Source organism: Hemicordylus capensis, chromosome 5 (genome assembly GCF_027244095.1).
Source record: "Hemicordylus capensis ecotype Gifberg chromosome 5, rHemCap1.1.pri, whole genome shotgun sequence".
Lineage (NCBI taxonomy): Eukaryota > Metazoa > Chordata > Lepidosauria > Squamata > Cordylidae > Hemicordylus > Hemicordylus capensis.
The window spans coordinates 246,495,532-246,511,678 of NC_069661.1; the positions used below are offsets into that span (position 1 = coordinate 246,495,532).

Sequence of the window (16,147 nt, forward strand, 5' to 3'; positions counted from 1 at the left end):
TTATTCTTTCCCCCAAACACCATGGTGATTCGGGGAAAATTCAGAATTTTGTTAAATACAGACCACTTGCTCATTTCTTTTGTTCCCCATTGTTACCTACAGCTGAAATACCTGTAACATTCAGAATTTGTTTTATCAAAACAGCCAGCTTGGCCGCTGTTTCAATGAAACATTTCAATGAAACATTTCAAACATTTTGTGCATATCCCTAGGACAGTCACCTTTATTGCTTAAGCAATACAGAAGTTAAAACTTTGTACAAGATGATTTTACTGATTACCTCCATACACTCACACTTTGCCTTGGTTTTTCAGTTAGACACTAGACTGGGGAGGGATGTCTTCAGTCAGAAATCAGCTTCCTAAATCACTTGGGGAAGCTCCTGACTTTCCCCTCACTTTTATAAGTTCCCTCCTCTGAAATCCAAAGTGTCTTTCCTTGGCAATTCTCCAATTACATATGTATGGTGGATGTGACTGCACTGTTCCCTATCAGTTCCAGAAGACCAACATCTCACACCAGGTCCTGAGCACCACTAAGAATTAACCCAGGGTCACTTTCCCTCTGGCTGGTTCCATGGACAACTGTTTTAAGCGACAGTCATTTAGAGCAGGGATTCTCAATGTTGGGTCCCCAGATGTTATTGGACTTCAACTCCCATATTCCCCAGCCAAAGGCCAGTGGGGCTGGGGATTATGCAAGCTGAAGTCCAATAACGTCTGGGGACCCAACGTTGAGAATCCCTGATTTAGAGAATCCAGAAATTGGGCCTCTATCACTACCTGAATGTAAATATACCCAACCCAAGTCACCCATTATTACAACACTGTCTCTCTTAGATGCCTCCCTGATTTCCTACTCCATATCCAGGTCACTCTGAGCATTTTCATCAGGAGAGCAACAGCATGTCCCTAAAAATACATGGGAGGGGGGGCCTTGTGTTATCACCCACAATATTTCTGCAGAAGGGTCTGGTCCTCCTAGGTTTTCTCATTCATTATATTCTATCCTTTCTTTAAGTGCTGCACTATTCCCAGTGTTTCTATAGAGTTTGTATTCCAATGAGTGAAATCAGGCTTTTTGTGGGTCAACTTTAACTCATTGCTTTATCTTCATAATTTCTCAACAGAATTGTATTACATTTGGAGTGATGGTGGCACTTGTCTCCTACCTGCTCTGTGCCAAGTTTTAGACAGACTGAACAGAGGATTTGGAGGCCAACAGAATGTTTAAAGCTTATAATGGTGGGATGTAGTTTTTGTATTTCACCATGGCTGTACAGACACTTCTGGCCTGCATAAACTACTTCACACACTATGCCCAAGCCTTCTGAGCTACATGAAATACCAAAGGAATACTTTTGCTTAGGATCTAACCATAAATGTATGCTCTATCTTCAGCTTTAAAAAGTAAAATAAGTTTATGCCTTCTCTTGGCTGATTTCACAACAGTCAAGGAAACAGTTTAAAATTTACCTTTTGTGTAACTCCTTGTCTGCAAATTCTGTTGGTATAAGAGAGAAATATTTTCCCATCTTCAGCCACAAATTAGACTTGGGGATCCACCCATTGTGAGCATGAATAGCATGTATTTTAGCAAGTTGCCTTGCTATGAGCCTGAAAGAAATTAAAGTTTCATTATAGCATAAACTTCATTTTACAATGTTATAAATGGGCTGGCTATCCAGCAGTCTCAGCTCAGAACACTCTGCTTGCAAAGGGTGTTTCCACCCAAGTTCTATCTATTCCTCATCCCACTTCAGTCCCCGTGCAACATCCCACATGGTTAGAAGGTTTCCCAACATTCAGGAGCGGCAGGGAGGAGGCAAATGAGCCCTATTTCCCAAGCAGAACTCTTCACTCTGGTCAGAAACTAGAACATTTTCAAATATAAATAAATAAATAAATAAATAAATAAATAAATATATATATATATATATATATATATATATATATATATATTTATTTATTTATTTTTTACACACACACACACACACACACACACACACACACACACACACACACTTACTTAACTGTTATGATACCCAGTCTGAAAGAGTTCAGCATAAAGTGTTAACAGGCAGACTAAATATCCTGAAGCAAAACCATTTTGAACCAGTACCAAAGGTATTTTGAAGCAATACATTTAGGACAGACATTGTTGCCCTCAATCAACAGCACACTGTGCATAATTTGGTCTATCAGCAACCTCAAGTATTTTCTTTATTTCTCAAGATACTTCACATGTTCTTGATGTTTTTAACTGTCAGTTCCAAGAGTTCAGCATGGAACAAACATACATGAGTATTTTAATGGCTCAGAAATCCAAAATGCAAGTTCTACCACCAGTCTTAATGATACAATGCTTCATTCTTCCATTGTGTTCTGAAGAACCAAACTGATGACTCAAGTCTTTAACTAGAAAGCATCAACTTGGGCTAACTGCTTGAGAAAAGTAAAATGACTCTTAAGTGTTTTGACCTAGGAGGAAATACAGGCAAACCTTGGTATCCGTGGGGATTCTGCCCCCAGACCCCGGGGGAGGAGGAGATGCTGAAACCACGGATACCAAGGCACTGACTCTACAGGATGGGGGTGGGTGGGAGAAGAGACTCCTGGAAGCTGGAAAAGGGGCAAAAAAGTGGGTAAAGTCCCCTATCATGCTCTGCGGGTGTCAAGCTGTCCAGGAACGCACCACCCAGGACCAAATCCCCCCCCCCAAAAAATTTCCCCATGGAAAATCACGGGGGAAGTGCTTTTTAAAAAAGAAGTGAACCACAAAATGGCTCCTCCTGGCTAACTGGTGGTCAGAAAAAACCTCTGAGGTCACTTCCAGCCCTCTATAAACTATGTATATGTGGATTTTAACCCTTGCACATCTGCGGATAATGGAACTGGGTGTCAATTAGACACCCGCAAATACGTGAAACTGGATAGAGAGTCTGTGTAGAATAAGGTTTGCCTTATATTAAGATTAACAGCAGACAGCAAGAATAGGCTACCAGAAGATTCCCTTAAGCAGCTGCCACAGGTGAGGAGAAGAATCAGGTACAATTGTGCCTAGGCCTGTTCTAGATTACAGAGGACTGAAGACGTTGACAATTCACACAACAGAATCTAGTAGACTGGAAGTTCTTAATTACACACTAGATACACATACACACGTCTCATTTGAAGAAAAAAGTGGCATCACAGAGCTGTTGGGGAAAGTGTAAACAAGGAAGAATGGGGAGACAGTCAGGAGAGCTTAGTGCATGAATTTATTTATTTATTTGATTTCTACGCCACCCTTCCAAAAATGGCTCAGGGTGCTTTACACAGAGAAAGAAAGAAAGAAAGAAAGAATAAATGAATAAATGAGTAAGTAAGTAAGAAAGATATATCCCTGTTCCCAAAGGGCTCACAATCAAAAAAGCAATGTAAGATAGACACCAGCCAACAGTCACCAAATGTACTGTGCTGGGGATGGATGGGGCCAGTTACTCTCCCCCTGCTAAAAAACAGGTTGCTTACCTGTAACAGATGATCTGGTAGTGGTTCCATACATTCATAACAAGTGGGTTCTGTGCCTGCGCAGATCAGCTTCGGGAAGAATTTGTTAGCTCCTCGCGACACCAACCGCCCACTGCACATGACTGCAGTACCCTCTAGTGGCAGTTAGGCGTCCCCATTTTCAGTTTCTTGAAGACTGACAGGGCAGCCCAGGCTTGAGGACAAGATGTCAAATGCCAAAAAGTCAGTAAAAATAAAGCAGTAGCTTCCAAACGTCTTAGTGGGGACGGACGGGCGGGATTTATGAATGTACGGAACCACTACCAGATCATCTGTTACAGGTAAGCAACCTGTTTATCTGGATAGTGGTTCCTACATTCATAACAAGTGGGTGAATCACAAGCTACCCAGATGGAGGTGAGGTAAGCATTGCAAGTTACTGTAACACCCTTTTGAGGACCGCCCGTCCGAACTCAGCAGCTCTGGCCATACGCAGATCTATGGCGTAGTGCTTCACAAACGTCTGATGTGATGACCAGGTTGCAGCTGTGCAAATATCAGAGAAGCGAATGCCAGACAGGTGAGCTGCAGAAGTGACGTAGGCCCTAGTGGAGTGAGCCCTAATCAACGTTTGAGGAATGATACCCTGCTGGTCATATGCTAATTTGATTAACTCCACCAGCCAGAAGTACAGTTTCTGCCTTATAGGTGAGTGCCCTTTACACTTGCCCCGCAAGCCAACAAACAACTGAAGTGTCTTTCGAAAGTCCTTAGTAGCCCTCAAATAGAAAAGAAGGGCCCGACGAACATCTAAAGAATGCATAGCCCGCTCAAGTGCAGACATAGGATCTCTGAAAAAGGTAGCTAGTACAATTTCGGCATTGACGTGAAAATCAGACACAATCTTTGGCCGGAAATCGGGATCCAAACGCATAACGACACGCTCTGGATTTATCTTCGTATAAGGGTCAGACACGGAGAGCCCGCAGTTCACTCACCCGCCTAGCCGTAGTGATAGCCACCAAGAAAAGCGTTTTTAAGGTTAAGTGCTTCAACGACGCAGATGCCATAGGCTCAAAAGGCGGGTCCATCAGTGACTCCACTTCTCCGTCGGTGGGCGAACTGGAGGATACAGATTATTGATGCCTCTCATAAAGTCTTTACAACGTGGATGGGTGAAGACCGTCTTTCCATCCCACCCATCATGCTGTGCCGATATAGCTGCCATATGCACTTTAATGGAGACATTCGCTAGGCCGCTCTGTTTCAGAGTAATCAAATACAGAAGGACAGCCTTCAGGCTCGCCTCCTTGGAGTTATAGCCTCTGGAGGCAGCATGCGCCGCAAACCTGCGCCATTTAGCCCGATAGCTCCGCCTCATTGAAAGCTTACGGGTGTTAAGGAGAATTTTCTTAAGGAGCCGATCCTCCAAACTCTAAGATTCAGCACAGACAGATTGGGGTGCAACACCTCCCCCTGGCCCTGTGTTATCAGATCTGCCCATAGCGGCAGCCTCCTGTACCTGCCTTGAGACAGTCTGAGTAGCAGCATGAACCATGGCTGCCTTGGTCACCAAGGGGCAACAACGATCGCTTGTGACTTGTCTTGCAAAAGTTTGGCCACCACCCTGGGCAGCACTGGGGTCGGAGGATAGGCGTAAAGCAACTGATGACTCCACTGATACTGAAACGCATCCCCCTTTGAATCTGGGCCAACGCCCATCCTGGAACAGTAGTGGTCGCACTTGCTGTTCCTGTATGTCGCGAAGAGATCCACCTTTGGTTTGCCCCAAGACTGAAATAACTGTCTCACTATCACCGGGTTTAACTCCCATTCGTGTTGGTCCAGCACGAGTTCCCGGCTCAAGGAGTCCGCTAAAACGTTCAAGGTTCCCTTGATATGAATGGCAATGGGGTAGATCTTGCGTGGAATGCACCAATTCCACAACTGTAGACTGAGACTGCACAATGATCTGGAGACCGTCCCGCCTTGCTTGTTGACATACGCAATGGCTGTTGTATTGTCCATTTGGAGCTAGACGGTCTACCCCACGAGTTTCTCTTGGAAGACGACCAGTGCCTTGTACGCAGCCAGCAGCTCTAGAAAATTTATATGTAGACGCCTCTCTTTTGGCGTCCATTGACCTTGCACCCTGTGTTGCAACAGATGTGTGCCCCAGCCTTGCATCAAAGCATCCGAGGTAACCGTCGAGGTCGGGTTGGAAGTCTCGAACCGCACGCCGCTGAGCAAGTTCGACTCTTTCGTCCACCATGTCAGAGAGGCAAGTACTGTGGTCAGCAGTGTTAATCGCTTGGACTGCGGGTCCAGCAATGGCCGGTAAGCTATCAAAAACCAAAGTTGTAGCTTGCGCATGCGAAGCCTCGCATACAAAATCATGGTGGTACAGGAGACCATCAGACCGAGGATAACCTGTACCGTTCTTGCCCTCTGAGGATGAGTGTCTTCAGGCGGGCAAACCGTTCCTTTGGCAGAATTGCCCTCTAGGCCGTCATGTCCAACACTGCCCCGATATACTGAAGGCGTTTTGCAGGTTGCAGAAAGTACTACTCCCAATTGATGTTCACGCCCAGTTCGCTCAACAGGGAGGTTACCGTGTGGACATGCTCCTGTAGCTGTTCGCGCGTACCGGCCGTCAGCAGCCAGTCGTCCAGGTATGGATAAATGGACAGCCCCTTTGTCCGAAGATGAGCTATTATCACCGCGGCACACTTCGTGAACACACGTGGGGCTGTAACCAGGCCGAAGGGTAGGACGTTGTACTGATAGACTTCGCTTCTCATAGTGAAGCAGAGGAACTTGCGGTGGTTCTCCTGAATGCCTATGTGGAAGTAAGCATCCTTTAAATCAAGCGTTGCAATCCACTTCTCTCCATGAAGGAGTGGAAGGATAGCTTGCAACGTTGTCATCCTGAATTTCCTTACTTCGATGTATTGATTTAGGCCCCGGAGATCCATAATAGGCCTTATGCCCCCGTCGCGTTTGGGGACTCGGAAATAGCGGGAATAGAAGCCTGACTGGCTGAGAGCCCACTGGACTGGCGATATTGCCCCTTTCTCCAAAAGCTTCTCCACCTCCTCCCTCAAAACAGGGGTTTACGGAGTGTATCTTATGCCCAGAAATGGAGGATACTCCTTGAACTCTAGCGCATAGCCTGTCATCACTATGCGTAAGACCCACTGGTCTGATGTTATATGGTGCCACGCTTGAGCATGGCTGGCCAGTTTGATGGGAACTCTGGCAAAGTTCAAGGAGATGGTGTTCCTTGCTTCATAGGTGTTTTGGTTGTTCTGTAGGGGCAAGTCGCAAGATGGTAGTGGGCTCGCCTCCAGATCAAAGCTGCTGCTTGGATTGTGGTGCTCTCTTAGTCTGGCCAGACTGGTTGGCTCTATTCTTGGGGTAATAAGGACGCTTGGATGTATTCCCAGACTGCTGGAAAGGGCATCTAAATTCCCTCTTTTCGGACTGCCGGTAACCGCCCTGACGTCGTTGGTACGGATTGTACTAGCCATACGGACGGTATCTGTTTGCTGATCTTTGGTTGGTAAAAGGTCGTGTGGTACTCTGTGACTTCTTCCACTGCTCCATGGTCTCGTTGGTCTTATCCGAAAACAGGCCCGCACCATCAAATGGAAGATTTTCAATCCTGTCCTTCATATCCTGTTGCAAGCCTGTCGCCCGCAACCAGGCGTGCCGCCGTAAAGTAATAGACGAGGTCAAAGTCCGTGATTCTGACTCGGCCAAGTGTTTGGCATTAGCCAGTTGCTGTCGAGTGGCCGCAGTTGACTTCGCAAACACATAGTCAAACCTCTTTAAAAACTCACTAGGGTCCAACTTTGTACGCTGATCGTACAGGGACTCCCACAGGGAATGCGTATAACGCGCCTGACAAGCCATATAATTGGCAATTTTAATGGACAAGCAGGCCGTGGAGTAAGTGCGTCGTCCCAAAACATCTAGTTTGCGGCCCTCCTTATCCGCAGGAGTAGTGTGGCGCTTGCCGCCCCTTGAAGTGGTCGCGCAATCGACAACTAATGAATTTGGTGCAGGGTGATGCATGAGACAACCATTCTCCTCCTCCTGGACGCGATATAAAGCTTCCAGTCGCTTAGAGGTTGGTGCCGATGTCTGGAGGACCTCCCAAGCCGACTTTGCAGCCCTATTGATGTGAGGAAGCATTGGCAAATATACTGGTTTCAAACCAGAGGCTGCCTTCATCATGTTAAGAACAGGGTCATCCAGATCACTTGTCTTCTCTTTAAGGGAGAGGCCCAATACTTGAGCCATCTCCGCCACCTGTTGGTGATAGCCCTTCATTTCTTCATTGGGCGAAATCGATGGGACAACTGCCACATTGGAATCAGGATCTGGAAGGGCCAGTGTCTCGGGGTCATCAGGATCCGGTGTAGAATCTGAGGCGTAATCATCCTCCACATCATCATCTTCACCATCATCAGATGGGGCTGGAGAATTACCTACAGCAGTTGAGGTGACGTGAGCAGGCGCGTACGCTGTTTGAGTCGCTGCCTGATGCAGGGTAGTAGACGGAATGCGCATCACATTCGCTTGAAGAGAAACTGTGCGCTGACGCGGTACAGGCGCCGTTGCCTGAACAGCCATCTCCATGCGCTGCACCAGCATAAGAACAGCCTGCACTGCCGTCTCCTTAATAACCTTCGGGACCTGTTCCCTATCTCTGAGCCATTCTCTGAACAAGGCAAAGTCAGTCTTCGTAACCTCCACTACATCACCCCATCCGTCACCGAACAAAGGCCCGGCAGCTGGTGTGCCCCTCAGTGACAACGAAGGAGACTTGGGTATGTATCCAGCGAGAGAATCCCCCACATGGAACCCCGTAAAGGTGCCCGTCAAGGGAGTAGTCTCTTCTGAGTTAAGCATGCGGACCAGTCTCGCCTCCCCTTCGCTTGCCTTTGGCGTTGCTGGGGATGTATTCAGTAGCATGCGAAACTCCGGCGCTGACACATCCTCGACGTCGACATGGTCCTTCTCCTCGATGTCGAAGGGTTCCTCTTCTTCGAAGTCATCATGTGTTTCCTCGATGTCAATGTGTTCGACGTCGGGTTCGGCGTCGACATCGACCTCCGTGTCCTCGATCAGAGCGACCGTGGTTTCTGGAGCCACATTCGACATCGACGCCAACGGTGAAGAGCGTGCAGCGTGTGCGGTGTCAGGCCTCTGGGCCCAAAGCCTGCGTTCTAGGCCCCGTCCTCGGTTCCGTCGACCGCTCATGTTGATGAGTGCTTTGTGGCTGGTGTCCAGAAGTCAAAGGAGATTGGTAGGGCGTCGGAGCCGGGGACAATGACGCTGCTCGACGTCGAGGAATCACATAGGCCCGTAGGCGAAGGCCTATGTTCTGAAGCATGGCCATGCTTGGATCTCTTACGGGTGGTGTCATGGTCCGAGGCCGCACCCTTGTGCTTCCTCTTCAGGCCTGAACCGTGATCTTTTGGGCACTTAAAGGAAGAGGAATGTCCCGATGCCAACGCGCCCGATGTCGAGGCCGAGACGCTCGATGTTGAGGGCCTCAAAGCCGTGGCAACGGAAGTCAAAGGAGCCCCTTTCGGCTTTTTTGACCTGCCGGGGTCTTTAGACTGCGATTTCGACGCAGGACCCGGCATCGTATCCTTCCGCGCGGCCTTAGGCAGCAAAGCGTCCTCCATTAAATAAACTTTAAGGCACGCCGCTCGATTTTTCAGCGTCTGTTTGTTAAAGGTGACACACACCGAACAAGAGGCCGTATCATGGGCCTCACCCAGGCAAAATAAACAGAGGGTATGCCCATCCGTTGAGGGGATCTTCCCCCGGCACTCCATGCAACGCTTAAAAGTCGTCTTGCCGGGAGTATCCGCCTTACTCACGCCGCTCATCCTGCTCAGTAGTCGTTCCATTCCGAAGTCAGTGAGGGGAGATCCGAGATTGAGTCCAAGCAAAATCGTTGAGAAGAAACGTCGTCAGGTCCGTTCCGGGTCAAAAAACCGTGCCGAGGTACCAAAAGCCAAATCAGAGTCCAAAAGAGTAGTCCTAGTCCGTTCCAATGTCCAAAAACCATAAAAACTAATCACAAAAACTTTCTACGAGGAGCAACAGTCTCCGAGTACTGATCGCTATGGCGGTCAGAAAGAAACTGAAAATGGAGACGCCTAACCGCCACTAGAGGGTACTGCAGTCACGTGCAGTGGGCGGTTGGCGTCGCAAGGAGCTAACGAATTCTTCCCGAAGCTGATCTGCGCAGGGGCAGAACCCACTTGTTATGAATGTAGGAACAACTATCCAGATTAAAGAGAATCACCACGTTAAAAAGGTGCCTCTTTGCCAAGTTAGCAGTGGCTCTGGCTAAAGGAACCAGAGTTAGAGAGTCACAGGCAAGACGTACTAAAAGGGAAGCGATAAAAGTTAAGCAAGAACAAGCCTGTAAGAACTCTGAAGGACAAGATGATTGTGCCAAATGCAGAGGAGATAAGGAGTGAACGATTTGAAGAGACATCACATAGTCTGAACAACAACAGAAATGAGTTGTCGAGGCAGAGAGAATTAACAATTTAAGACAGTAACAATGGGAGATGACTGGAGCATGAGCCAGGGAAGACAGAGGAAGGGCTGGAGTGTAATAAGATGTTTTATCTACAAAAAGAATTACACTGTGATAGCTGCTTGTAAGGACAATCCTCTCTTTAAGCCATCTATTTGTCCACAAAATGGAGTGCACCAAGGAAAATGAAGAGCAGCTCACACACCACTGCTCACACACCTTTGAAGAAAGGGAGGATACAAAAGGAACTCTAAATTAAGCAGTGCCAGAGGACTTACCTGAATATCTCTGGACTGCAAACATGTTCTGGATCTAATGCTTCTCCTTGCATGAACTCGTAACACAGACCATTACTGAAAGTACAATAGAGCTGTGGTGCACAACCATGGGCCTGCAACACACGGAAGCTCTTCACTTCCTCCTCTCTATCCACTAACAGCTCCGTCTTGTTTCCATAAATTCTAACAAGGACAACATCATCCATTTCTTCGCCTACATAACAGCCAATAAGTTTATTCGTGATTCCATCCGTAAATACCTGTAAGACAAGAATACAGATGATAATTTCAACCTGCTTCTTAGCATAAGCAGTGCTTAAGAATTCAGGTTGTGAAAACTACTTTAGAAAGATTTCATAAAGGATTAGATCAGTCTCCAGTACTTAATCTTGCTCCTCAAAACATGAACTTTCAAAGGCTACCTCATAACATTCAATAGAGAGGTTAAATTCATGAAAAGCACTGTGTCACTATATTTTTTCTAATGTGTATTTGTATAAACATCTACAAAATCTCATTGGATAACTGCAAGAGGTACATTTACTAAGAGCCTGTCAGTCTTACAGCAATCTACTGTTCAACTTTTAATATATTAATATATTAGCTTAATATTTTAGCATTACTATTCTATGTGACCACAAAGCAAGTAGTAAGGTTTTACAGTAACTGTTTTGCCACCTAAGTTCTAATTCCATTAGTGCTAACCAGCACTACATTTACCAAGGAAATTAGATCCACAAGATCTGATAATTCAGATTCAAATTACAGTATCTTCTATTTATACCATACTACTATAAATACAATTCCTTTCATTCAAACATCCTTTAGTGTGGCATTTCAAAATTTGCCATGGGCTCAAAAGGATTAAGCTTTAAAACCGATTTAGTAATCTGTGGGTCTAGCTGCCATGTGAAATTGATGTTTTTAACTAAAATATGCAACTTTGCACTGAAGTCAGCCTTCTTAACAAATTACTGAAAAAGTATCTAACCTGCTTTGTCATAATCCCAGCTGCCCATTAAGATCATTTGGGAGGTTCAGTTACAGTTGCCACCGGCTCGTTTGGTGGCGACACAGGGTGAGTAGGCTGATTTTTTTGATTCGATTTGTGCCCCCCCCTCCAAATCACCCGATTAGTTTTGTATCCAAATCTACTCCCTCCAAATCACCCCAGATTTGATTTCTATTTGCTTTGCTTTGATTCAGATTTGGACCACTTAACAAGGTACATGGGGCACCAAATTAGGGTGGTGGGTAGGCCCCCATGGGTGCCACCTACCACCCAAATTTCAAGGCAGTGGGGCATTTGGTTGATTTTTAATGAATTTTTTTAGTTTTTACTGATTTTGAACATTTTCGCCATAGGAAACAATGGGAATTCAAAGTTGCCATATCCTAACCCTAACACAGATCCCCAGCTTTCTTTTTTCTTTCTTTTTAAAGCTAAGTTCTAGCCCTTGTAGAAGTGGAGTTATGGAGCAAAATGTGCAGTCATTTTTCAAATGTTTGGATTTTTTGGTGTATAACTTTTTCTCATAATGAAACCCTATAAGAATCCATTACACACCTTCATTTCTTCTGTTCATTTTGACCCCACTGCTTTGCAGGTGGGGGTGAGGAATTAGTGGCATTCTATGTTTCAACTACCCCGCAACCCAATGGGTACTCAGTTCATATTTTAGGAATTTTTGAGGTGTTTAGACTCTTTGGTGTGTAATGAATCCTCATAGGGATTCATTATGAGGAAATGTTACCAGACACCAAAGAGCCTAAACACTTGAAAAAATCCTAGAACATAAACTGAGTAGTACCACACTGCCTTGTGGGTGGGAGTGGGGTGAAGGTGGCACGTGACAGTTGGCACTGTCGAAAAGACAGTCAAAATGAATAGAAGAAATGAAGGTGTGTAATGAATCCTCATAGGGATTCATTGAGGGAAAGTTATACACCAAAGAATCCAAACACTTGAAAAATAGCGACCAAACATTTTGCTCCATAACTCCACTTCTACAAGGGCTAGAAATGAAAGCTGGAAATCTGAGGGAATTAATAGGAGGGATCTGAATATCGAATCGATTCAGGCGTGATTCAATTTGTACCCGAATCTAGCCAATGGACCACAGGAGTGATTTGTTTTGTCCCCAAATCAGCTAGATTTGGGTACAAAGCTTTACTTCCGTCTTCAGAGGGAAGCACAAGAACGCGCTTGCTATTTTTCCCAAACTTCCCACTGAACTATTCAGAGCATTAGCAACCTCTGCGATTGCTTGTCATATCCACAAAACAATGTTTGAACTGGCTCAAAGCCACACATTTGCCGATTATATAGGGTTGTTCACATTATGTGACCAACATGAGATTTCCAGTAGAACCAGGAGATGGGATATTTTTTAAACCTCCCCACAAACTTGGGAGAAGAGCTGGGTCTTGCCACATTTGCCAGAGGACAGCAGCACTGTCGTCATGGCAAGCTCAAATGTGGAAACCTGTATATCCAGAGAGGTGGCTTTAAATCCATAAGGTACAAAGGGATTGAAGATGGGCAGCACACTGTGCAATGCTTTGGTAGGCACCTTTTGTACCATCAAAAGGAGGAGTCAGGAGCAGACTAGGCTGGTTTCTGCCTCTCATTATGGCAGCTGACTTACTATTGTGCATATTACAGATTCACAAACTCAAGATACTGTACATAGTCAATGCATTTTCAAACCCATTTTGCTAAGGTAGTGAAGTGGTTGGAGGAGATCCGTTGAAATTAATTGGTTGGTTGAAATTAATTGGTTGGCAAGAGGTCTGGACAGATGGGGAGATACCCAGGGGGACCTGAGGATAGAGCAATCAGGATGGAGAACCAGGACTTCCGGGTCCAGTGAGAAGCAATAAGGACGATTTCCACTCATTCCAATAGTAGTTTGTGTCGGAATTTCCCTATGACTGCTGTTGATGGAAAGGCATAGAGAAGTCGGGGCAGCCAAGGAGCTGTGAGAGTGTCTGTGGCTCCCACTAATGGAGAGTGGAACCTAGTGAAAAATCAAGTAAGCTAGTGGTTCTGTGTGGATGCAAACAGGTCCACTCAGAGTAGCCCGACTACCTGGGCCATGTGCAGGCAAACACAGGGGTGCAGGGACCACTCCGCTGGATAGACTACCTGGCGACTGATCCAGTCAGCCTGACTGGCTATTCCACTGATATGGGCTGCAGAACTGTCTCCACCAAGCAAGATAGGTGGGAAGATGCCACCATCAGAGAGGGAGACTTGGTGCCTCCTTGTCTATTGATGTGAGATTTCACTGACACATTTTCTATGTAAATGAAGACATGGCCAACAAGTGGGAGGAACAGTTGGAGGGCTAAATGAACAGCATCAAGTTCCAGCCAGCTGATGTTCCAATACAGTTCAGATGGACTCCACTTGCCTTTGGCATATTTGTTGTTGCAATGTGCCCCCTATCCTGACAGACTAGCATTTGTGGTGACAATTATCCAGACCAGTTCTGCCAGTGGAAAACACCCGAGTATGGCTGGAAAGAGTCACCAGTGGAACGACTGGCCGATGTTCAGCAGAAGCCGTTTATGGGTGCAAGCAATGATGAGGTCCTGGAACAGTAGGAGGTGCCTTTGAAGGGGATGTGAATGCCACCTGGCCCATGAGGTACAATCATTGCAGGCAATCATTTAACTCAGTACCTGCACTAGAAACGCTGGGTCTGCTGTGGACTGTGAGAGGATGGGCGAGAGAATGTTTTCCATTTCAATTTTCTATTTGTGGGTGAGAGATATAGTATCCTATGCTGTGCTGAAGATGACCCCATAGGTGCTGGAGGATCTGAGATGGGAGAAGATGGCTTTTCTGGTAGCTGATCAGGAAACCATGAGGTTGGAAGTGAGGACTAGTCAGCTTTGCGTCCCTGTGAGCCTGCTGGAGTGAAGGGGAGCAGGTCAACAGATTGTCTAGTTATGGGTGTATGTGAATTAGGAATGTGCACCGAATTGCTTCAGTGCACATCCAAGGGCGGTGAATTGCTCTTCAACTTTCTTAATTAACACTGTGCCTGAGACCAGCTGGGCCACCACATCCGCTACCTGAAGAATTCATATAAGATACATAATACTTGGAAGAAGAGTATATATCTTCTTAGGGCAAGTGCCAATGGATTTTGATGAAAGTGGCGCTTGCCACTCAGCCATCATGGTGGAGCAGAATAGAGGAGGCAATGGCACTGCAGCCACAGGAATAGAGGAAGAACCTCTTGGTGAAAGGGTGACATGAATTGAGTCGTGTCTACAAATGAGACATCCTTACAGTGTTCTTTCTATTTTTTTCTCATCTGTGTACAGAATGAGTTTTGTTCTGGGTGGCAGTATCAAAGCAGTGTGTGTGCACATACATTCAGAATGGGACCTTACTGATTCAGCCTGAACTGGATCTAAAATTAACTGAGGGACATCATAAAATGTGTGAGCGTGTGTACATGTGCATGGCTTAAAGGGAACACTGCATCTAGGAGCTTGAAAGCATAATATTCTGAAGAGGGCTGGAATGCAGTGAAAAGGAATTTGAGGGGCAAGAAAGCCCTCTAGGTTTGGCTGGTGTCTGATCTGGAGCAATATGAGGGGCAGTAGGAAGAGCGGGGCCAGATAAGGGAGCCAAAAGGGATTTGAACAAGTTAGCAATAAAGGTAAATAAAGTAGAAGTTTGTTCTGCACAGAGCAGATTTTCAGTTGTGCCTAGAGAGACACTGGGTGGGGCATTAGATGCAGGTGAATCACACAGATTGTGGGAGGGGACACATTCCTGAGGTGGCTCAGTCTGAAAGCAGCTCTTGACAAGACAAGGCTCAGACTAGAGGAGCTTTGTGAACAGGCGTTTGCCAACCAATTATCAAAGAGGTTTTGTGCAGAATTTAGTGGGAAAGTGTGCAGGGAGGCACACAAGTGGTCCCTCATCATCACAAAGGAGACAATGAGCATGAGGAGAAAAATAAGTACTACCCCACTTTTGTAATTTTCTTGGGAGGACAGAGCTTAGCTGACGACTGCAGCTAAAACCTAGCTTTCAAGTAAACAAGCTCTACATAGTCTAAATAGCCAATAAGGGGGTGCTTCCCAGTGTATGGAGTGCTACATGTATGACTATCTGCCTGAGAGGCAGAAGTCGTGTGTGCAGTTCGGTTGAAAGCGCTCCTGGCTCTCAGGGAACAAGTTCGTTCTCTCAAAGCCAAGATCGATGACCTGGAGAAGCTCAGGGAGGCAGAAAGGTATGAGCATGAGAACCTCAGGGATATGACAGAGGCATCCCACTCCCAGGCCAACCGCTGCTCTGCTGTCATAGAAAATGAACATCTCAAGGAAAAAGGACATCAATATGAGAAAGAGGGAAATGCTCCCTTAGAAGGAACCCCTTCCTTGGGTGATGCGCCCATATCCTCACACAGAGGATACTCCTTTGGGGGTCTCCTAGTAGTGCATGATTAGATTGTTAGGGGCATAGAGAGAAGGATTTGTGACCCGCATGTAGGCCACACAGTGATGCCTGCCTGGTGTGAAGGTAGCGGATATCACACAGCATCTAAGTAGACAATTAGGCAGTGCTGGGGAGGAGTCAGCTGTCAGCACCAATGATGTTGGGAAATGCAGTTGAGAGGTCCTGGAAGCCAAATTTAGGCTGCTAGATAGCATACTGAAGTCCTGGACCCCCAGGATAGTCTTCTCTGAAGTGCTACCTGTTCCATGTGCAGTGCCAGCGAGACAGGCAGAGCTGAGGGGTTTCAATGTGTGGATGAGATGGTGGTGCTGGGTGGAGGGGTTTA

General features: G+C 46.2%; 1 protein-coding gene across 1 annotated transcript in view; it reads right to left on the reverse strand.

The window, feature by feature from the left end:
- ETNK1 (ethanolamine kinase 1) overlaps positions 1–16,147 on the reverse strand; it is a 51,204-nt gene that overhangs the window by 24,901 nt on the left and 10,156 nt on the right. Inside the window, exons 2-3 of the mRNA XM_053255643.1 lie at positions 10,338–10,597; positions 1,476–1,616 (exon numbers count right to left, since the gene is read on the reverse strand). Coding sequence (XP_053111618.1) covers positions 1,476–1,616; positions 10,338–10,597 — 401 coding nt within the window. The remainder of the gene's footprint in view (positions 1–1,475; positions 1,617–10,337; positions 10,598–16,147) is intronic.